The sequence below is a fragment of the Littorina saxatilis genome, linkage group LG9 (assembly GCF_037325665.1).
Source record: "Littorina saxatilis isolate snail1 linkage group LG9, US_GU_Lsax_2.0, whole genome shotgun sequence".
NCBI classification, from domain to species: Eukaryota; Metazoa; Mollusca; class Gastropoda; order Littorinimorpha; family Littorinidae; genus Littorina; species Littorina saxatilis.
In genome coordinates, this window is record NC_090253.1 from 13093087 (window position 1) to 13117382 (window position 24296).

The following is a 24296-nucleotide window of genomic DNA, read 5'->3' on the forward strand; positions in this document are numbered from 1 at the left end:
TTTTTTTTCATGAATGAATTTCCGAGAAAAAAACACAAATTTTTACGAAATTGATTCTTAAAAAATAAAATACGACTGTACACAGAGAACACTCAGGCTGTTCATTTCTCGTATGTGACCAAGTGGAGAGATGGTCTTATCCCCCGTAAAAGCCTAACCAAATAAGAGTCGGTGAGGCGAACCGTTTTCACGAGTCGGAGTGGGCCTTTTGATAACGTGAACAAAAGGTAGTCCAACAAGATTGTAACAGCAGTATAAAAGCCTGTAAAAGTGTTCGACATTCAGACACGACGGCCAGCTAAAAACATCCCTCCACTTGTTCCCCAACGTGGCCTTGTGTATAAGACATCGGCTTCCTAATCGAAAGGTCGTGTGTTCAAATTCCGGCCGCGGCTGCCAGGTGGGTTAAGGGTGGAGATTTTTCCGATCTCCCAAGTCAACTTATGTGGAGACCTGCAAGTGCCTTATGCCCCTTCGTGTGTACACGCAAGCACAAGACCACGTGCGCACGGACAAGATTCTGTAATCAATGTCAGAGTTCGCTAAGTTATGGAAACACGAAAATACCCAGCATGCTTCCCCCGAAAGCTGAGTATGGCTGCCTGAATGGTGGGGTTAAAACGATCATGCACGTAAAAACACACTTGAGCAAAATCACGAGTGAACGTGGGAGTTTCAGCCCATGAACGAAAACAAGAGTTCCCCAAGGACTTATACATACACGAAAAAACAAGCTAATCGAGAAATGTCTCTGACGTCTCACTTAACCTTCTTTTCGACGCATCCGCCCCTCACGAAATCAAAACCGATAGATGTAAGCCTACGTCTTGATCATATGAAAGTTGAATAACACGAGAACGTCTTCGTAGAGCGAAATAATTGCCGGTGTCACGAACTGAAACCTCCTGAACAATCCTTCTCATTGCGTTCAATGCGCATGTGCCAATATTGGACTTAAAAAATGCGACCCTTTGACCGAACGAACCATGGGTTAGGGTTAGGATTAGGGTTAGGATTAGGGTTAGGGTTAGGGTTAGGTTGTTCACGACCTGATTAGTCTCCCCATGTTAACCCATGCGCATTGACCGCAATAAGAAGGACTGTTCAGGCAGAGTGTTCAGTTCGTGACACCGGACATCGCCCAGAAACTTAAAGGCGTTGGTTTAAACAGTGTTTATTCAACAATTTATATATAATGCATACTAATACATGTTAAGGATCAACAACAAGCTCAAGCTTATGGTAGTGACCCAACTTAAAGGCGTTGCAGTGTGTGTCCAGCCTAGTCTTTACATTTTCCACATTACCACCCCCTCCTTTTAATATAATACGTCAGATGTACATCGTAAACATACACTCACCGGAATGATCGCCAGAGCTTTTTCCAATACTTAATGAACAAAGACTCAAACTATGAGCCAAAACGAGTTAGGCCAACAAAAAAGCTCACCCGGACTCCTATCCCATCCCCCCCCCCCCCCTTCCCACACCCCTGCCACTCACCAGTCCCCGCCGCCAATATGACACGACAACAAAAAACGGCAAGATTTCAGATGTTAGTCCAACAGTTTCCACGGGAATGACTGCGCATTTAAACATGCACCTACCTGTATGAAAGTTGAAGACTCGCACGAGAAAGTCGTCGTGGGCCGAAATAAGCCGGACATCGTCGAGTAGCTTGAAGGTGTTGCAGTAGGTGTCCAGCTTGCAGTCTTTGTCCGCCTTGTACTGCCAGAACATCACCTCGTCCATCAGGTAGTGGAGTAGTTGGCCTGAAAGATAGCATGCTACACAGTGAAGTTTTCATCGTGCTAGGCTTTTTTTTTTCCTTGTCATTTCTTTATTATCCCTCTGCTGGAAAATGTGGGTCGCATCCCTCCCTGTTGTGAGCTAGCTGCGACAAGAATCGAACTACTGAGGTGGGTGTTGTTTGGTTGTACATGTACACTAGCAAAATGGCCTTAATCTTTCACGTGCTACAGCGGGGACGCGGGAGTGGGACATGGATACCGTCTGCACATACAGTTTACCCGCGTCATTAGCGGCCAGGATTCGAACCTTTGACCAGAGGATCACAAACCCTGTGCTCTATCAACTGAGTCACAAGGTGACCTGGTAAACGGTGATTTCTTGTACAACGCACAAATTACTGCTTTCCATGTGGAAACAATGTCAAACTGTCATGGTAATCAATCAAGTTCACCCAATCAGAAATTGCGTCATATCTTTAAAGAACACTTGTTGAATTTTTGCCAACTTTGCTGCCTCAACACCAGGTCACCAACCCCAATCGAAAAAAAAGCTCCCGTGTCCTTGAATGGTAAATGGCCTATGCAGTGAACACTTCGTAAATACTGCAAGTTGCTTCAAAACTATGCCAAAACGAGATTTATGAAATTTCATTGAGGGTATTTGTACACGCACCACACTAAATACGCATTCTCTGTCAATAAGAAAGGGCCCATTATAAATTCTCAAATTATAGACATTTCTCAACTTCCAGCTTCCTACCCCTCCTAATTAAAAGAGAAAGAGAAAATACCTACTCTTCCCCAGGTCTTACACGAACATGGCAGAATCAAAAAAAAGAGAAAAGACCTAATTTCCTACAAGTCGTACATGAAAATGAACAAAGTGAAAGCAAGTCGTACGTTTCTCCAAGTCGTACACGAAAATGACACTTTCGGTTTCCTTCTCGCCAGAACTACCCTCCAGATCTATGCTCCCGGTCAGCAGAAGCAGACGACCGTCGGGCGTGATGGCGGCGTCACTGAGAATGAGAGAGTCCTGCTTCATGTCCTCGGGGAGGATGGTGAACAGGTGGCGCTGCTCTTTGAGATTGAAGACCAGGAGCTTGTCGTAATCCTCGGTTTCTGCTACAACCAGCGGGCTGTGTTCATTCACCTGTCAGAGAGAAGCTGGCAAGTTTGTGGTTGTTTTTTCTGGACAATTAAAATAGAAAACCACTTGGTTTTTTTCCCAAAACTTTTGTTTCATGGGCAGACACACAAATGGCTGCTAGCTGTGTTTTAATTACAACTATATACCCAATCCAAAATGGCTGCTAGCTGTGTTTTAATTACAACTATATACCCAATCCAAAATGGCTGCTAGCTGTGTTTTAATTACAACTATATACCCAATCCAAAATGGCTGCTAGCTGTGTTTTAATTACAATTATATACCCAATCCAAAATGGCTGCTAGCTGTGTTTTAATTACAACTATATACCCAATCCAAAATGGCTGCTAGCTGTGTTTTAATTACAACTATATACCCAATCCAAAATGGCTGCTAGCTGTGTTTTAATTACAACTATATACCCAATCCAAAATGGATAGACTGCTAACGTTCCAAATCAAGAACCAAAAATTCTCGCCTTTTGTCCATCGAGCGTTGGATTAATTAACTTGTTATGTATTGTCCCGCTGAAAATGGTATTATTTAACAGGGAAAAAAAACAAGTCGCGTAAGGCAAAATTACTACATTTAGTCAAGCTGTGGAACTCACAGAATGAAACTGAACGTAGTCCGCCGCTAGTGCAAAAGGCAGTGAAAGTGACGAGCCTGTTTGGCGCGGTAGGGATTGCGCTGTGCTTCATAGCACGCTTTACTGTACCTCTCTTCGTTTTAACTTTCTGAGCGTGTTTTTAATCCAAACATATCATATCTATATGTTTTTGGAATCAGGAACCGACAAGGAATAAGATGAAATAGTTTTTAAAACGATTTCGGAAATTTAATTTTGATCATAATTTTTATATTTTTAATTTTCAGAGCTTGTTTTTAATCCAAATATAACATATGTATATGTTTTTGGAATCAGAAAAAACAATTTTAATTACAAGTTTCCGATTTTTAATGACCAAACTCACTCATTAGTTTTTAAGCCACCAAGCTGAAATGCAATACCAAACCCCGGCCTTTGTCGAAGATTGCTTTGCCAAAATTTCAATCAATTTAATTGAAAAATGAGGGTGTGACAGTGCCGCCTCAACTTTTACAAAAAGCCGGATATGACGTCATCAAAGGTATTTATCGAATAAAAGAAAAAAACGTCCGGGGATATCATACCCAGGAACTCTCATGTCAAATTTCATAAAGATCGGTCCAGTAGTTTAGTCTGAATCGCTCTACACACACACACACACAGACAGACAGACAGACAGACAGACAGACAGACACACACACACGCACACACGCACATACACCACGACCCTCGTTTCGATTCCCCCTCGATGTTAAAATATTTAGTCAAAACTTGACTAAATATAAAAACAAGAAAGGTTAAACTTTTCGGAACGTTAAATTCAGGACAAAACAATACGTTCACAAGAACCTCGGCCTTACAGCCTTTGAAGTGACAAAACGAGGGACACGACAGAAAAAAAACAAAGAAATGTTGCTTTGACTTATCTTTGACTGTATGCACTTATTAAAATCTAACAGTATACATTCTGCAGCAATAAATTTATCAATTAACTTAATCCACTAGATTATTTGACATTTTTTCATCAACCCTAACAGTGCTGTTTCAACCACTAAGTTATTATTTATATGACTCTGTTTTGTTTCTTTACTTAAACTGCATTTCCTGCATCAAAAACAAAAAAACATGCGCGTAAGTGTGTCCGTCTACTTGTCTCTGCTTGTTTCTAAGTTTCCTTGTGTCTGTCTGCCTGTCAATTCGTCCGTCCGTCCGTCCGTTCATTTGTTTGTCCCTCCCTCTGTCTTTATGTCTGCCTGTCAGTCTGACTTTTCTGTCTTGTGTGCGTGTCTGCCCGTTTATGTCTTTATATGTCTATATCTTTTAACTGTGTAAACAACTGACCACAACAGTTTCGATCTGCTTTGGGTTGGGTTCAGTTTGTTTCAGCATTGCCACGACTCGCCCTGTCTCCATGGAATACACCTTGAGGTGTTTGCTCCCGCACGTCAGTGTGATCACTCCTGCAACACACAACAAGGAAATGAGACTAAATGGAGTCAGAGAGAGACATGATAAATGGTGTTGAACGGCCTCACGGTTAAACCATTAGGGGCATGTTCCTGTGTGCTGCCCCGACTTTAGATGATTTGTGACCTTCCACCACGAAATGAGTCGCATGTCACCTTTGCATGATGTTCATATTTTTACATTTTCCTAAATAGTTTTTTATGCTCTATCCAGTGGTGAAAACCGTTTTAGAAAAGAGCGAAAACTGTTTGAGTTATAAGCCTGTGACTAAGGTGACCCTCACGCTGTTACCATACACTCTCCGGACTTATATTAATAAAAATAATGAAAAAATAAATAAAAGGGGCCGCCGCGAAGGAGGTTTGGCTGTCGTGCTCGAGCTCCTCGCCACCAAGGCACCAGAGCTGGAGGTTGGTGTCAAGTAGTCATGGAGTTGGTTTAGAGGCCCGGCTGGGACATTAGGTGTCAGCGTTATAGTTGGTAAGGCTGTTGGGTCTTTGGGGCACTGGGCAATGGTTGGTCGGGAGTAAGGGTATAAGGGAGGGGGGACTCTCAAAGAGAGAGAGAGAGAGAGAGAGAGAGAGAAAGAGAGAAAGAGAGAAAGAGAGAAAGAGAGAGAGAGAGAGTCAAAACTTGACTAAATGTAAAAACTCAAAATAAAATAGATTCATAAAATCAATGAAAAGCGCCAACGAACCTTTTCTGCCATCCACCAGCCAGGTACAATTGACTGGTGACCTTCCCATTCGGCCTTGACAAGAAGTAATGACAGCCATTTTGTCCACGTCAATGACCTTCAGGCGTCCTTCCACTGTGGCTACAATGCGCGTGCCCTCCAAGTGCTGAATGCATTTAGGTAACGTCTGCAACAAGACAAGAGAAATACAGAGTAGGTGTTGATGCAAAACCTACAATTACTCGGAAAAAGAAAAAAAATCAAATGACAATACATCTACACAGCCAAGGTGTGTTACGTTTACTCAAAAAAATTAAAAAATTAAAAAAATGTCAAAACATCTACACATGAAAAGCCCTTTGTAATGCACCGCCTTTATCGTGAAAACTGTTCAGCTCTGTGTGTGTGTATGTGTATGCCTTGCTTTCCAAGTGGTCCTGTGTTTTTGTTTGTCTGTCTCTCGAAGTATCTGCCTGCCTGTGCCCGTCTGTGCCCGTCAGCCTCCGTAGCTTAATTGGCATATAATCCTCACCTCTCCAAGACTGGCCTTCCTGACGCAGGTCTCTGTGGCAGTGTCGTAGACTTGCAGGAAATACTGCTTGTTGGACTGGACGTAGCAGACGAGTAGCACGTAACGTGGACTGCTCAGCATCACCATGTCTCTGTAACACAGTCAGAAGTATATTGTTTTTACTTTTTGATATTACTGATGGTTCACTTTGGTGCAGATCTGGAGAAAGAAAAAAGTAACATGATTTTGCAGCCAAAAGACACACTTGGAGTTGGACACCGGTTGATTGGCGGCGGTTATCAAATCAAATCAAATCAAATTTTATTTTACGAGGGTCGTGGCATAAGCAATACAAACGAGCTTTTTTTTAACCAGTCCTCGCCCAGAGAGGGACTACACACACATACACACACACACACACACACACACACACACACACACACACACACACACACACACACACAAACACACAGGTTATGGTTCAAGGAGAATACTTTTGTAAGTATAAAGTTAACAACTCGCTAATTTCCCCTCCATTAAACCTTATAAGTTTGCTTAAAGTATGAACATTACAACTAGCAGGAGGTTTTAATTACTGCAGAATATCAACAGATGTCGATTACCACTCAGAAAAAATATGGCAGAATGCTGAAAGATGCCAATTGTAAAGTACTCCTTAAAAAAGTTCTGCAGCATGTCGATGAAGGCCCTAAATCCGTTGAGGACAATCAATGCCGAATTATCACTCAGAACAATTAGTAAAGAATTCAGGTATCAGCTGCATTACTTATGAATGTCGACAGGGTTACATTGCCACCCAGGATAAACCGCTGCAGAGTGTCAACAGATGCTCGGTACTCGTACCATTCAAGCAATTTACTGCAGGAACTCGAAATATGCCTATTGCCACTTAGGACAATCACTGCAGAGTGTCAACAGATGCTCAGTACTATTCAAGCAATTTACTGCATGAACTCGAAAGATGCCTATTGCCACTTAGGACAATCACTGCAGAGTGTCAACAGATGCCCGTTACCATTCAAGCAATATACTGCAGGAACTCGAAAGATGCCTATTGCGACTGACGACAATAAATGCAGAGTGGCAACAGATGATCAGTACCATTCAAGCGATTTACTGCAGGAACTCGAAAGATGCCTATTGCCACTTAGGACAATCACTGCAGAGTGTCAACAGATGCCCGTTACCATTCAAGCGGTTTACTGCATGAACTCGAAAGATGCCTGTTGCCACTCTATATGACAATCACTGCAGAATGTGGGTCGTCAGATCCGTCACAATGTAATTATCATTGGGTTTATGAAAAGAGATTCTGTACCAAAACAAGCTACAATGTTGGCGATGTGGTTCAAATAAGATTCATGTTAATACTAATCTTACCAACCTTATCGTCATCTTGTTCTTGTCGTCTGCCTGCTCGTCCTCTTCTTCGATTTCCTTCCCAACATCCTCTTTTGATTTCTGGTCCGACGTGTTGCTGTCTGTCGGTGATGGCATTCCGCGTTCCCAGACAGGCACGTCTTTGAATTCCAGTGAAGAAGTTTTACCCTCCGGCAGCCCACGACTGAGGTCCCAGATCCGGATCAGACGGTCGTCTGCTACTGTCACCACAGTGCGCATGTCTTGTGTGGCGACACCAATCACCTGTGAATATGCAATCGAAATGTAGCCTTAGTAAAAAGGATTTAAATCACACACACATACGCGCGCGTGCGCACACACACACACACACACACACACACACACATACGCGCGCGTGCGCACACACACACACACACACACAGAACCGCACATAGACACGCACGAATACGCGCGTGCAACCCCCCCTCCCCCCTCCTCACACACACACACACACACACGCGCACGCGCGCGCGCGCACGCAGACTTAGAGAAACAGGCAGAGTCAAATCAATGCAGAGACTAAGACAGACAAAAAAGAAACAATCAGCCAGCCGCTCGCCGGCCAGCCAGCCAGCCAGCCAGGCAGCCAGCCAGCAATAGACAGCAGGGGCGGACGAGGGGGGGAGGGCACAGGGGGCACGTGCCCCCCCCCCCCCCCCCGAAAAAAAAAAAAAAAAAAGATTTTTCTATGCTGATTCTATGACCATTTCTAAGTTCAAATGGCACCATTTTGCTTCTTTGGGCAAAATTTTTTTCCGGGGGGGCATGCCCCCGGACCCCCCTAGCAAATTCGGGCGCTTCACGCCCATCACATTCACTTTCGATTCAAAGTGCCCCCCCCCCTTACAAAGCAACTGTTCCGCCCCTGGACAGCCAGACATACAGACAGACAGAAAGCCAACAAGTACAATACAAGGAGCATGCGATGCCTCACCGTGTTGATGTGCATTAGACAAGAAGCTGTGCGGTGAGTGTCGAGGTCAACCACCCTCACTGCTCGCCTGTTGGGGAAGTATAAGTACTTGCCGTCCGCTGTCACGCGAAACTTCTCTGAGTAGTCACGACGGAAACCTGGAAACATGTACACATGTATATATATATATATTGTTAAACTTCTCTGAGTACTCACGAATAAACCCTGGACACACACAGACACATTTATGTTGTTTAACTTCTCTGATTAGTCACGACTGAACCCTGGACACAGGCACACATTTATGTTGTTTAACTTCTCTGATTAGTCACGACTAAACCCTGGGCACAGGCACACATTTATGTTGTTTAACTTCTCTGAGTAGTCACGACTGAACCCTGGACACAGGCACACATTTATGTTGTTTAACTTCTCTGAGTAGTCACGACTGAACCCTGGACACAGGCACACATTTATGTTGTTTAACTTCTCTGAGTAGTCACGACTGAACCCTGGACACAGGCACACATTTATGTTGTTTCAAAAAAGAAAAGGCAAAGCAAACGAAAAGTCGCGGCCTCGCCAACATGTGCTTTATGATTAAAAAAAATAAATAAATAAAGAAAATAAAAAAAATTGTACACAATTATATTCTCTTTTATGTGCATCAACAAATGAAAGCGAACGACATAAGTCTTAAGAGCAGGTAAATGGACAGAGGATTTGAACAGAAAATCTGAAAAAAGTAATTAAGGTCTTAAGAAGGAGGGAGTCTCAAATTGAGGGATCAACAGTCACTAGTGCCTATTTGCGAAATTATTTCCTTCAATTTTAAGCTGTGCGCACGACGGGCGCTGTGGCGAGGTGGTAAGACGTCGGCCTCTTAATCGGAAGGTCGAGGGTTCGAATCCCGGCCGCGGCCGCCTGGTGGGTTAAGTGTGGAGATTTTTCCGATCTCCCAGGTCAACTTATGTGCAGACCTGCTAGTGGCTTATCCCCCTTCGTGTGTACACGCAAGCACAAGACCAAGTGCGCACGGAAAAGATCCTGTAATCCATGTCAGAGTTCGGTGGGTTATAGAAACACGAAAATACCCAGCATGCTTCCTCCGAAAGCGGCGTATGGCTGCCTAAATGGCGGGGTAAAAACGGTCATACACGTAAAATTCCACTCGTGCAAAAACACGAGTGTACGTGGGAGTTTCAGCCCACGAACGCAGAAGAAGAAGAAGCTGTGCGCACGAAGCAGACATGACGTCGACCTTAGGCATGTGACAAAGTTGAGAGATGGACTTATCACAAGTTGTGTTAAAAGCCAGGCCAGATCTGAGTTGTGGAGCTGAGCTGATTTCAAAGGAGTGTGCCTGTACTCTGGAACAGATATGTGGCGGTGTGCCTGAACATTCTCACTTACAACAGATATATCCTTAAGTTCACCTTTCAAAACTGTCACCGTCTCTAGAGTGGTGACGTCAAGGAAGTAAATGTTGTTGTCGTCAGCATTGGCGCAGATGACGTACTTCCCGTCCCCAGAGATGGCCAGTCCCTCAACACAAAAGTCATCATCATCGTCGCCCGTGCGGGTGGAAAAGTTGACCTCATATGTCATGAGTTTGGTGGCCACAAGCTGTTTGGTCTTGACGTCGCACACCACTATCCGGCGTTGGTCCAAATCCGTTGTAGCCACGTGTTTGGTGTTACCTGTTTTAAACATAAACAGATGCAAAATTAAAACCGGTCAGAGATTAACAGACACACGAAAGCTAAGGCTTACATACAGAAAGAGATAAGCAAAGAAAGACCGCCCGCCGTTAGAACTGAGCAAACTAGGAGTCAAACATACACACACTTACACACGCACGACGCATCCAGCACTCTCTCCCACCCCCCACCCCCTCTCGTTGTTTTTGTCTGTCTGCCTGCCTGTCTGTCTGTCTTTCTTTCTGCCTCTCCCTCTCTCACTCTCTCTCTCCCCCCTTTCTCTCTGTTGTTGTGTGTGTGTGTGTGTGTGTGTGTGTGTGTGTGTGTGTGTGTGTGTGTGTATGTGTGTGAGTGTGTGTGTGTGTGTCTCTCTCTCTCTCCCTCTCTCTCTCTCTCTCTCTCTCCCTTTCTCTCACCCCTCTCTCTCGTTGTGTCTGTATATATCTGTCTCTCTCCCTCTCTCTCTGTCTCCCTCTATCTCTCTCTCTCTGTATCTGTCTGTCTCTCTCTCTCTATCTCTCTCTCTCTCTCTCTCTCCCCCTCCTCTCTCACCCCCTCTCTTTCTCTCGTTGTGTCTGACTATATCTATCTCTCAATGTCTCTGTCTCTGTCTCTGTCTCTGTCTCTGTCTCTCTCTCTCTCTCTCTCTCTCTCTCTCTCTCTCTCTCTCTCTCTCTCTCATTCGGTCAAATCCAAAGCAGAAACTAATAGCCACATACCAGCAATAGGGACTGAAGAAGAGAAGTCGAACTTCCTCATACTTCTGGGTACTTCCACTTCGCCACCCTTGGCCCCTGTTTTCGCGTCATAGAACGTGAAGCTTTCCTCATAAATCAGCAGGGTGGAACGACCCTCACCGCAGGCACATATCAGCGGGTGGCTAAGATCAGTCTTCTTCCACAGAGGAACCCCCGACTCAAACCTACAACAGGAGAACCGCTAATCAAAACTAGGCATGCCTTTCCGGATCAAGCGCAGATCAAGCACACAGATTTGTTGTTTGTTTGTTTGTTTGCTTAACGCCCAGCCGACCACGAAGGGCCATATCAGGGCGGTGCTGCTTTGACACGTAACGTGCGCCACACACAAGACAGAAGTCGCAGCACAGGCTTCATGTCTCACCCAGTCACATTATTCTGACACCGGACCAACCAGTCCTAGCACTAACCCCATAATGCCAGACGCCAGGCGGAGCAGCCACTAGATTGCCAATTTTAAAGTCTTAGGTATGACCCGGCCGGGGTTCGAACCCACGACCTCCCGATCACGGGGCGGACGCCTTACCACTAGGCCAACCTTGCCGGTAAGCACACAGAGCATCAAGAAAATCATGATTATTCCTTACTGCTCGACCCCATTTTGACCTTGAATTTCTCTTTCAGCATAATTTTGTTATGGTTTTGTCGGCATATAAAGTTTCATTAACGCTGCGGACACCCTTAACGTCACATATATACAACCGTAATCGGCTCCTGTGACGAACTCACATACAACACCTAAAATGGGAATTCAGACTCCAATTTAGTTTCATATTAGAAGTACTGTGGCCCTCCACCCCCCTCCCCCCCCCCACTTTTAACCTTTACAGAAAATCTGTAAAATTAAAATTAAATTAAAATAAAAGGATTTTATAAGGGAGTGAGTCTTAAATCGTAACAGAAAAAAACTTGAAACAGACAAACTGTGCCTATTATTCCTATTTTTGTCGTGCACCCTTACATTTCTACAGACTTACGCGTAGGCTACAAGAAAGTCGTCAGAGTCGGTGACGATGACGGTGTCGTTGCAGCAGAGGAAGACATTCTCCAGGTCGTTACCCACCCCCTCTATCTTCCGCACCCTGCGTCCTTCTGCCACGTCCACCACAGACAGCGATCTGTCGTACGAGCCTGGAAAAGAAGAGACCGTTAATCGTGTATGATTTTACTCAAACCCGAGAGTTCATTCAAAACTCATAATGACGTCAACCACAGACAGCGACCGGTCGTACAATAGCCTGGAAAAACGAGAAGACATAGAAACCGTTCATCGTGTACGATTTTTACTCAAAACCGACAATTCTCTCAAAACTCATAATAACGCCAGACACAGACAGTTACATGTCGGAGGAGTCTGGAAAAACGTGAAGACGAGGAGACCTTTTATCGTGTACGATTTCACTCAAAGCCGACGATTCAGTCCAAACTCATTAGAACGTCAAACAAGGACTTCTACTGGTCGTTATAGCCCGAAAAATACATTGAAGAGGATACTGAACAGATAACTGATATCTTTTTTGTAATCAAAAGTGCCAGCTACAGGCATACTCACACGTCACAACGAACTTTCCGTCATCGGTCATTGCTAGTCCAGTGACGTCAGACGTGTGTTCGTTGAGGCAATGCACGAGCTGTCCCCCAGGGGGGATCAGCAGTTGCTTGCTGGGAATCAGGAAGATACCGTCACTCTCTCTGCACTGCTGGAGAAACCCTTGTACACCCTGGCGACAAAACACAATGGATGGGATATCACTGATCAAGCCAAATTAATGGTGTGTTGTTCTTGTTTTTGACCGGGGTTGGGGGTGCATGTGTGTGTGTGTGGGGGGGGTGGGGTTGGTTTTTTTTAGAGGGTATGTATGTTTAAGACCACCGATAGTCCTAAGAGGACTGCATTCCTTTGTTAAAAACCACACACACCTTTGGCACAGACTGGAGCCTGCAGATGATCTGCGCGGGCAGCTGCAGCGGGTCGTACTGCAGGGCGTCCTGGGAAAGCTGAAGGGCCTCGGCCACGATCTTCAGGTCCTCGTCATTGGGGAACGCCTTCCTGGCCGCGCTGTAGTCATCCAGCACCGCCCTGAAATAATGAATCATTCTGTTTGAAACTGTAGTCATCCACCACCGCCCTGAAATAACGAACCGTGTTGTTAGAAACTGTAGTCATCCACCACCGCCCTGAAATAACGAACCGTGTTGTTAGAAACTGTAGTCATCCACCACCGCCCTGAAATAACGAACCGTGTTGTTTGAAACTGTAGTCATAAAGGACCGCCCTGAAATCAATCAATCAATCAATCAATCAATATGAGGCTTATATCGCGCGTATTCAGTGGGTTCAGTTCTAAGCGCAGGGATGTTTTTTAATTAAAAAAAAAATTGTTATGCAATTTATATCGCGCACATATTCAAGGCGCAGGGATTTATTTATGCCGTGTGAGATGGATTTGTTTTTACACAATACATCACGCATTCACATCGGCCAGCAGATCGCAGCCATTTCGGCGCATATCCTACTTTTCACGGCCTATTATTCCAAGTCACACGGGTATTTTGGTGGACATTTTTATCTATGCCTATACAATTTTGCCAGGAAAATCGTGGGATCTTTAACGTGCACACCCCAATGCAGTGTACACGAATGTAGTGAAATAACGAACCATTCTGTTTAAAACTGTAGTCATCCAGCACCGCCCTGAAATAACGAACCGTGTTGTTAGAAACTGTAGTCATCCACCACCGCCCTGAAATAACAAACCGTGTTGCTGAAACTGTAGTCATCCAGCACCGCCCTGGAATTACGAACAGTGGTTTTTTTTTAAAAATAATTAACCTTGTTTTTTTGTGTAAAGAACGACATCTCTGTTTTATACTGTAGTCATCCAGCACCGCCCCGGAATTACGAACAGTGTTTTTTTTTAAGTACAACATCTGTGTTTTTTAGAGTAAAACTTATTTGACTGAAAATCACAAATGTGGATAGTATACAGTACTAAACTGGACTAACACCATGTAAGCGTTACTTACAACAATGTAAAAGTGTGTAATTACCTGACGCCACAGGCAATGAGCTTTGATTGCACAAAGCGAAAATTGAGAAGACACTCTTCCTTTAGCTGGTCCTTGTTCTGTGCTTGTATCGCATGGTAGGGGAGGTTATTCAGTTTTCGCAGGTTGAAGGAGTTGCCGAATTTGAGCGGTTGAGGGGACACAATCCTGTCGGCTTTTGCAGAGTTCCCCGACTTGTCTACATAAGGTTTTGGTTTTCCTGGTAACAATAAAAAAAAATGTCGATGTGATGAATTTTAATAACAGATCAAGGAATAAAACTATCTATCCAGCAAAGACATCAAATTGCTTATTGCATTTCGAAAAGGACAAATTATTCTCAAACTTACAAGAAAACTAAGACTTTAAGAAGTACTGTTTACATTCCTTTAAACGAAATATCACGGATATGGAGCATTTTCGAGTTAACAATTGCAGGTACATCTCAATTATGGTACAGTAGGCCTAAATGTCCTGTTGATGTTTTGAGCTCAAATTCGTCAGAAAACGTCTCCATAAAAGGCATGATGAACATCGTATATTTTACACAAATCATTTGCAAATACTGACCGGCAGACCAGACACCCGAGAAGAAATGAGCGAGGGCAGCGTGCAAGGCGGTCATGGCGGTGTCGTTGCGGCAGTAGCGGTCATGGGCAGCCTCTATGAACTGTCTGTGATACCAGAAGAACACCCCCACACCGTCCGCCCCTCGATCAACTGAAACAGATCACGTGACAGATCTGACCACCATGTTGGATTAAAAGTTGGCAACGATGGATACAGTTACTGCAGTGGAACCCCCCTTTTAAGACCCCCCCTTTTAAGACCCCCCCTTTTAAGACCCCCCTTTTAAGACCCCTTTTAAGACCCCTTTTAAGACCCCTTTTAAGACCCCCTTTTTAAGACCCCCTTTTAAGACCCCCCTTTTAAGACCCCCTTTAATACACCCCTTTTAAGACCCCTTTTAAGACCCCCTTTTAAGACCCCCCTTTTAAGACCCCTTTTAAGACCCCCCTTTTAAGACCCCCCTTTTAAGGCTCCTTCCCTTTTAAGACCCTGTTTTGTAAGATTCTCATTTCATAACCTCTCAAAATGTACCTCCATCTTAAGACTCCCTCCTTTTTAAGACCTGATTTTCTCATATTTTTGGAGGTCTTAAAAGGGGGGTTCAACTGTATTCAACCAAACATCCGTCAGGGCGACTCACGTTGACTTCGAGCTTGCATTGCTGTGTAAGCTGGCTTGTGAATGCTTAGATCTATAGCTCTTCTTAAGTGTAATTAAGTGGACTGGGTGGCCGAGTGGTAACGCACTTGCGCTCGGAAGCGAGAGGTTGCGAGTTCGACCCTGGGTCAGGGCGTCAGCAATTTTCTCCCCCCTTTCCTAACCTAGGTGGTGGGTTCAAGTGCTAGTCTTTCGGATGAGACGAAAAACCGAGGTCCCTTCGTGTACACTACATTGGGGTGTGCACGTTAAAGATCCCACGATTGACAAAAGGGTCTTTCCTGGCAAAATTGTATAGGCATAGATAAAAATGTCTATCAAAATACCCGTGTGACTTGGAATAATAGGCCGTGAAAAGTAGGATGTGCGCCGAAATGGCTGCGATCTGCTGGCCAATGTGAATGCGTGATGTATTGTGTAAAAATAATTCCATCTCACACGGCATAAATAAATCCCCGCGCCTTGAATATGTGCGCGATATAAATTGCATAAAATAAAAAAATAAAAAAATAAAAATAAATCCCTGCGCTTAGAACTGTACCCACGGAATACGCGCGATATAAGCCTCATATTGATTGATTGATTGATAATTACGATGCAAAAAACAAGCAACAACATAAACAACTCATGATTTATTTCATAATGCCAGCATACTCTTCAAGCAATGTTTGTGCTCATTGCAACGTTTAGCGCAAATATTGCATTGCATTACACACGCACACACACATACACACGCACACACACAGACACACACACCGACCAAAAAACAAAAAAAAATTAACAATGAGAGTCGATTTCAAAACTGATCAGTCACCAAGATACTGTCCAAGATCAGCCTTTAGCCTGACAAGCAGCAGGGGAGGCAACCTCCTCACAGGCGGGGTCCAGAAGGTGTACACGTCATTCAGTACGTCATCATCACATGACAAGATGTCCTCCAGCTCTGTTTCCGTCAGCCCACTTTGACCTGCAATCAATGAAAAATAGTCAATCATGATTGGCGTGTCAGTTTGCTATCAGATAATTATGTTAACAAACAAACGATTAGAATATCATGATGTGTTGGTCAGTTTGCAGATGATATTTAAAAAATAAATGATTTGAATATCATGATTTGTTTTTGAATTTGCTATCTGGTGATATATATATCAACAAACAAACGATTTGAATATCATGATTTGTTTGTCAATTTGCTATCAGACGATATGTAAAAAAACAACAATTCAAATATCATGATTTGGTGATATTTCAACAGACACGTGATTTGAAAAGACAATTTTGGAGATAACTCTCTCGGTTGTTTTCCAGGGTGTGGAAGAGTTGTGCCGCATATATTCAAGGCACGTGACCTGTAACATTGCCGCGTTCTCTCCAACTTGGTGCCTATCACCTTTGCATGGTTTCAAGAGATCAGTATTTAGGATTCAACTAGCTCCATATTCAAGGTTTGCTTTTCGTTCGCACTTCCGCAGTTGCCTCGGACAAGATGTTTTTAAAATCTTTTTGAAAGAGATCATGATTTGTGACAAGATTTATAAAGTACCGACTCTGAATGAATCTGAGGTTAAAGGAACATTCTATCCTTTACTGTGATACGCCTCAAAAGTAAAAAAGTTAATAAAGAGTAGACCACACACACACACACACACACACACACACACACACACACAAACACACACACTCACACTCACACTCACTCACAAACACACAAACACACACACACACTCACACAAACACACACATACACACACACACACACACACACACACACACACACACACACACACACACACACACACACACACACACACACACACACACACACTCACTGATGGTGAGGTAAGCAAGTGCACGACTGACGAGCGTTTCGCCGTGAGATTTTTCCAGTTCCGCAAACATCATGTTGATGCTGTCTCGAACCGTTGTCTGTAGGACCAAAGACATAATATTGTACTAGACAATAAAACTAGAAAATACAATTGTCATGAGCCATTTCAAGGCGAGCCACAAGTTACCATAATTGTCATAATTTTCACGTTTTTTGTTTATTCATAACCAGCTTGGTAACAGAAAACATAGTCATAATTTTCACCAGTTTTTAGATGTGAAACCATCGCGGTTTTGAATACGTGTTTCCGAGGACCACGATTGTAAACATTCACTCTCAAAGACCCAATCAATGTTGATAATTATGGCGATGACTCATGGTCAATTTTCAAATAAGCTCTGTAATCCATAGGACAGCAAAAAGTCTAAAAACACTAAAAGGAAAAGGCAAATGCTAACAACTTACTGAACACGCGAAAATGATGACAGCTCTGGACATTTTTAGACTCGAAGAAAAGCGACGAATAGGTGACAATTAGGCCACACAAAAAAAAGTCTGTTTACGGTAACCCGACCGACCCTATTTTTTTCGCGAGACCCTAGACTTTTTTTTGGCATTTGGGGAAGAAAAATTTTTTTAAAAAAATAATGTAAAAATATGGTTTTTTGGGAGAAAAAAAAAATATAAAAATCCCGACCTACCAACCCTATTTTTTTGGCCTATGTTACCGTAAACAGACCTTTTTTTTTGGCCTTAACAGCACTGACGCGCGTTTGGGCACTGAATTGCATTTTAAAAATTACGTTCAAACTATGGCTCTCTAAGCATTATTGTGCGTTCTTTTGGTTTTTCAAAATGATGACAATATCAAGGCAAAGTAAAGCAAATTTAATTTCAAGAAATCCCATGGCGGTAAATGAAAAAACAAAAATACAAGAACAAAACGAGATGCAGGCTGTGTCATCAATACATGTATATATAAACTCAGTCCGTTGGTGGCTTGTTGTTAGACCAGCGTTTTTGTCGATCCTCTGGGATCATATGTGACCTTCCACCACGAAATGAGCAGGGATCGCGTTTACGCACGATTTTTGCGTATTTGACGCATTTTAAAAGTCGCTGACGCGTTTTTTTCGCCGCGCCGCGTAAGCCATACGCAAAAATATTGTAACTTTTTCTTGTCTTCACGCAGCGCTTTTGCTCTGACTTAATAATCACCCGATCCTGAAACTGACTATAGGGCTCGAGAAGTGACGACACACATGAAATCTGCGCGTCAAAACTAAAGTCCGTTTCTTTTTGCATCGAAGTATCGCAAACGAACGTAACGAGGGTATTACCAGATAATGTCTTGTCGGATAATGAAACAGACATTAGCTGCTCTCCCATCTCGCGCTTCCAAAAGGCGGAAAGTGTGTCTAGTCGTATTAGAGCGGGAAACAAACTCGCAAGGCCCGAAGGTTGGAGACAGCAGGGGTGTTATTCGACAGGCGTGCGCGGAGTTCGACAGGAAAACTCGCCGTATTTAGGTAAGGAGTGTCTTTAAGCCTTTCGTGCGTGTTTTGTTTGTGTCTGTACGTGTTTTCGTAGTACGCAAAAATATTGGTCCGTGACGCGTTTTTTTCGTTTCGTTGCGTATGACTTACGCGTTTTTTAAAAAGCTAGCGCGATCCCTGAATGAGTCGCATGTCACCTTTGCATGATGTTAATATTTTTACATTTTCCTAAATAGTTTTTTATGCTCTATCCAGTGGTGAAAACAGTTTTAGAAAAGAGCGAAAACAGTTTGAGTTATAAGCCTGTGAGTAAGGTGACCCTCACACTGTTACCATACACTCTCCGGACTTATATTAAGCCTAGCGCAAAACCGCGCGAGGTGACATGCGACTCATTTCGTGGTGGAGAGTCACATATCGCTTTCTGTTACCTTTCGGCCTTGGTCGATAAAGATGAAACAGAAGGCAATATACTCCCCTCGGATCGACCAAAAAGCTGGTCAGACAAGAAGCCATTAGACATCTTTTACTGTCTGACCGAAATCAGATGTTGATTCTTAGGAAACACCATAGCGTGAGAGTGATACGAGAATCCGTCCGAACTGAGCTGAAAGGAACGGTATTTCATGATCAGAAACAAAACAAATGATGTGAAATAACCCTACCTGCAACACAGTGTGGCTGGGGAGAAAGTAGGACCTCCACTTGCATGCTGTGTCGAAGGAGAGTTTGAGAAAGAGAGGGAGCGGACAGGATTTGAACGCGTCCATCACAAGCTGTCTCTGATTGGCTGTCAGTTGGCGCTTGGAGGCCGCAAGCCATTGGTCCAAAATCCCGCTGACGTCATTGTCTCCGAGGATGGGGACTTGGTAGAAGTTGGACTTGTCATCTTGGTACATAGCCTGGTTGAAGACACAGAAATACTTAATTCCTGAAAAGGATTGCAAGTCTAACTGTTAAAATCATTTTGAAAAATCACCTATTATTGTTGAGCGATCATGTCAGGTTTGGATTGACTTTAAGGCACCGCTATTGTATCAGATTTGACTGAAGAAGAAAAAGAAGAAGAATCATACCTATATTTTACAAAAATGTAAAGTCAAAAGAGACCGATGGAGAAAATGGCACATACAGCCGCAGCTGGACGCAATTGATCAACATCTACAGACTAAATGCTGCTTTGTTGAAACAGTGAACTCTTCTCTAAAACAGCAGAGAGACAGAGAGAGAGGGGTGAGAGGGGGAGAGAGGGAGAGGGAGAGGGAGAGGGAGAGGGAGAGAGAGAGAGAGAGAGAGAGAGAGAGAGAGAGAGAGAGAGAGAGAGAGATAGGGAGAGACATAGAGAAACACACACACACACACACACACACACACACACACACACACACACACACAAACACACACGCATACACAATCACCCAAAATCAACAAGAGAGAGTGAGAGAGACACACACACACACAATCCACCACAATCAACCCTCAACACTCCAGACACCTACCTGCAGCTTGGGGAACGCGTCATACTGAGCCTCAGGCAGCGTGGACACGATGACACGCACGTGGGGCGGCAGATCAGTAGGCAGCCAGCTCAGCTCTCGCGCGCCGTTGGCAGGGTCCAGCTGGTCAAGCGAGTCCAGCAGAAGCGTGACAGGGAACTGGTCACTCGCTGTCTCCACCAACGTCTCTTCCAGCAGGTCAGAGAGATCCTTCACGTTCTGGGGATATCAATGTCCATTGTGTGGGTAAAGGGGTCAAATTAAGTCACAGGACGGTATCCATGTTCCACCCCCGTGTCACCACTGTGGCACGTAACCTGAGACCTCGGTCATTCTGCCGTAAGTGCAGGTGGCTGATTACACCTAAACACGCACACACCTGGGTAGCGCGACTCTGTTGCTGCTGGGAGGAAGCGACCCGAATTTCCCAGCAATGGGACAATACAGAAATAAAAATGGAAAAAAATCATACTTTGGTTACGTGCGAAAACGTCGCCGGCAGATGATGATTTACTGATGCTTACATGTTGAGCTTTTCGACTTCAACATTGAGACAAACATACGCAGCTAATCGGTGGAAGCAAGCAATCACGGTGAACAACTAACTCTGATGTGTATATTCTGCAATGTACGTTTGCAATGATGTGCGCCTTTTCTTTCAAAGATATGCTCGCGAGGGGTCATTATTAACTGCCGCTATGAACACTTGCCTTCACTGATCAATGCCGACAAGTGTTTGCTTCACTGTTTTGAAGCGGCATTACTCGTTTACAGACAATTATTCATCAGCCAGATATATTGTCTGAATTTCTAGATCTAATTGTCATGCACCATTGCACTATCCTTACCGCTGGGAGTTCCTCCGTCGCCAGAGAGCGCTGTTTGGAGGCCGACAGTTGCTTCAAGATACTGGTCAGCAGACCTCCCACCGTAGTGCTGTCTGGGGTAGTACCCAGAAACCTGTAACAGCAAAACACAGCTCGGTCTTGTTATAAACATTTGTAATAGCTCCAATTAGGAAGAAAACCTCAAGGCCTTTCTTATCTCAAAGCCCGAAGTTGAGGGATGGTCTCATCGATCATCCTATGTATAAACCTGGCCAAATCTGAGATGGTGATCCTTCTTCTTCTTCTTCTGCGTTCGTGGGCTGAAACTCCCACGTACACTCGTGGTTTTTTTGCACGAGTGGAATTTTACGTGTATGACCGTTTTTTACCCCGCCATTTAGGCAGCCATACGCCGTTTTCGGAGGAAGCATGCTGGGTATTTTCGTGTTTCTATAACCCACCGAACTCTGACATGGATTACAGGATCTTTTTCGTGCGCACTTGGTCTTGTGCTTGCGTGTACACACGGGGGTGTTCGGACACCGAGGAGAGTCTGCACACAAAGTTGACTCTGAGAAATAAATCTCTCGCCGAACGTGGGGACGAACTCACCCTGACAGCGGCCAACTGGATACAAATCCAGCGCGCTACCGACTGAGCTACATCCCCGCCCGGAGATGGTGATCCGAATCGTTTACATGGGAAGGATTGTGCCTTTTATTACGGACGTTATCAACATCAGCTTTAAGCCCGTCCCTAATTGAGCCCGAAGTCCACTTCGCGAAGTCTTTACACCAAAAACTCAGTGCTAAAGCTTAGTGCGGCGAGCTTAACGAAATATACTTCGCGTGTCTTTACACCAAAAACTCAGTGCTAAAGCTTAGTGCGGCGAGCTTAACGAAATATACTTCGCGTGTCTTTACACCAAAAACTCAGTGCTAAAGCTTAGTGCGGCGAGCTTAACGAAATATACTTCGCGTGTCTTTACACCAAAAACTCAGTGCTAAAGCTTAGTGCGGCGAGCTTAAAGGCATATGTACGCGCTCCCGTGTTTACAAAGTGTAGTTTGCCCATAATCGATGTCAAACGCACCATAAGACCATATAATGACGATATGTCACCATGCGCGGACCATAATACATGCATTACAGCTTGTTCTAGCCTCTGAAAAAGTGAGGATGTCAACAAAGCCGCGGTGTTAGCTCCCTTGCATCAACGTTACATGTGTTGCCAAATCTATAAATAGGACGATCCAGATCAAAATGAAAATTAACATATCTCAACATTGAAGGGGTCCTAGACCACAATATTTTGCAGGGAACTTAATTTAGCATGTCTCCAGCTGTTGGTAAAGCAATTAGCGTGTATAGTCATCGAGTACATATGCCTTTAACGAAATATACTTCGCGTGTCTTTACACCAAAAACTCAGTGCTAAAGCTTAGTGCGGCGAGCTTAACGAAATATACTTCGCGTGGTCGACTTCGTCCAGTTAATTTGAGGCTTTATGTTCACCTGAGAATGACAACACCTTTGCCCTGCTGCAGTCTGCTTGCCTCGCTTGCTGCCATGGCAACGATGGAGGTTTTACCGGACCCTGACTTGCCGTGAATCACGAACACCTGTCGGCTGTCTTCGTTCTGTAGGTAGGCTGACACCCGCTGAAAATCAACACAAAGCAACACATATTATTACACCCCCGGTATAGGGGTGTGTATAGGATTCGGTCCATGTGTTTGTTTGTTTGTTTGTGTTCGCATATAGATCTCAAGAATGAACGGACCGATCGTCACCAAACTTGGTGAACAGGTTCTATACAGTCCTGAGACGGTCCTTACAAAAATTGGGACCAGTCAAACACACGGTTAGGGAGTTATTGGTGTGTATAGGATTCGGTCGATGTGTTTGTTTGTTTGTTTGTGTTCGCATATAGATCTCAAGAATGAACGGACCGATCGTCACCAAACTTGGTGAACAGGTTCTATACATTCCTGAGACGGTCCTTACAAAAATTGGGACCAGTCAAACACACGGTTAGGAAGTTATTGGTGGATTAAGATTCTACAAAGACTTATAGAGGGACATCTTAATGGTCAAAGGGAAATAACCATTCTCACTCAGTCACTGCCACCAACTGAGAAGGTTATTTCCCTTTGACGGGGGTGTTTTCCTACCTCGGAGGAATTTCTTGTTTTGTTTGGAAAACGGAGGGAACAAAACAGACCAACAAAACCAAAATAATCATGGGGAAGGGGTGACCGATGATCTTATGACGGCAATCACTTGATTATCAAAAGCAAAAGGGAGTAATTACTGCCTTGAACCAAGCAAGACGTGTTGTTTATCTACACATTTTTTGTCCTTTTGCTCAATGTGGGAGTTTATATCTCCTGGCCCGTAAGGCGATAGAAGCACAAAAAGATCACCCTCAGATTAAATTTCAGAAACAAAACATTTAAATGCGTCTCAAGTTCCATCTATATCCATTGATGATATTTATGTAAAGCTCGTTAGTCCATTCGTCGTCTCATTTTTTTCTACTGGTAGTCTGGCCTCAGTTCATTATGAATAAAGATTATAAAGAAAACAGTGACCTTTTATCTTACATTCAAGGCATCTTGACGTCCATAAAAGCTGCGACATTTCTCTTGACAGAAGCGTGTGTGTTGCGTCACTTCCTCTACAAGGGGATTAACTCTGTGGTCTTGGTCACGTGCCGTGATGGCCTCTTGCGTCATGGATCTCAGATGTTGCTCAAAGTCGTTGCAGAAGTTGTTGATGTAATCTTTATGTCTTGGATCGTTTTCTGGGTCGATTCCTTCATAGAATATGAACAGTCAAAAACTCAGCTTTTTAAAACATAAAAGACTCTTTCCGTCTACCCTAGATTTTTCTTTGTTTTTAATGCTGTCATTCGAAAGGTAAACGTTACATTTTGATCAAATGATGATTGAAAACCACACACACACACAAACACACACACACACACACAGATACACACACACACTCTCTCTCTCTCTCACACACACACACACACACACACACACACACACACACACACACACACACACACACACACACACACACACACACACATAACAAGTTGCGTTCCAAAACCCAGAATTTAAAACAAAAATGGTAATGGAACGTTCAATTTTGTCAAAACAAGACATTCACTAAATGTATTATTCTGACAACAATTAAAACGTTTTATGACATTCTTATTTCATCGCCGACATAGTATTTTTGGCAAACGTTTAAATGAAGCAAATACCTTTTTCCTCATCCCATGCAATGCTGTACTTGACCACTCTGTCTTGTGGAAGCTTGGACAGCAGTTCTGTTTTCAGAGCTTTCAACATTTTCCTGGACTCTGCCTGCTTTGCCTCGCTGCCTCTAGCATCTGTCAACAACACAAAACACGGTAATAACAACACA

General features: G+C 43.8%; 1 protein-coding gene across 1 annotated transcript in view; it reads right to left on the bottom strand.

Annotated features, from left to right (window-relative positions):
- LOC138975313 (uncharacterized) overlaps positions 1 to 24296 on the bottom strand; it is a 45848-nt gene that overhangs the window by 5534 nt on the left and 16018 nt on the right. Inside the window, exons 9-30 of the mRNA XM_070347968.1 lie at positions 24133 to 24261; positions 23465 to 23676; positions 22374 to 22519; positions 20881 to 20992; positions 20036 to 20251; positions 19202 to 19438; positions 17042 to 17138; positions 16027 to 16179; positions 14556 to 14705; positions 13989 to 14205; positions 12858 to 13017; positions 12490 to 12658; positions 11915 to 12068; positions 10899 to 11101; positions 9916 to 10179; positions 8501 to 8637; positions 7550 to 7809; positions 6166 to 6295; positions 5655 to 5820; positions 4832 to 4950; positions 2652 to 2904; positions 1608 to 1772 (exon numbers count right to left, since the gene is read on the bottom strand). Coding sequence (XP_070204069.1) covers positions 1608 to 1772; positions 2652 to 2904; positions 4832 to 4950; positions 5655 to 5820; positions 6166 to 6295; positions 7550 to 7809; positions 8501 to 8637; positions 9916 to 10179; positions 10899 to 11101; positions 11915 to 12068; positions 12490 to 12658; positions 12858 to 13017; positions 13989 to 14205; positions 14556 to 14705; positions 16027 to 16179; positions 17042 to 17138; positions 19202 to 19438; positions 20036 to 20251; positions 20881 to 20992; positions 22374 to 22519; positions 23465 to 23676; positions 24133 to 24261 — 3849 coding nt within the window. The remainder of the gene's footprint in view (positions 1 to 1607; positions 1773 to 2651; positions 2905 to 4831; positions 4951 to 5654; positions 5821 to 6165; positions 6296 to 7549; positions 7810 to 8500; positions 8638 to 9915; positions 10180 to 10898; positions 11102 to 11914; positions 12069 to 12489; positions 12659 to 12857; positions 13018 to 13988; positions 14206 to 14555; positions 14706 to 16026; positions 16180 to 17041; positions 17139 to 19201; positions 19439 to 20035; positions 20252 to 20880; positions 20993 to 22373; positions 22520 to 23464; positions 23677 to 24132; positions 24262 to 24296) is intronic.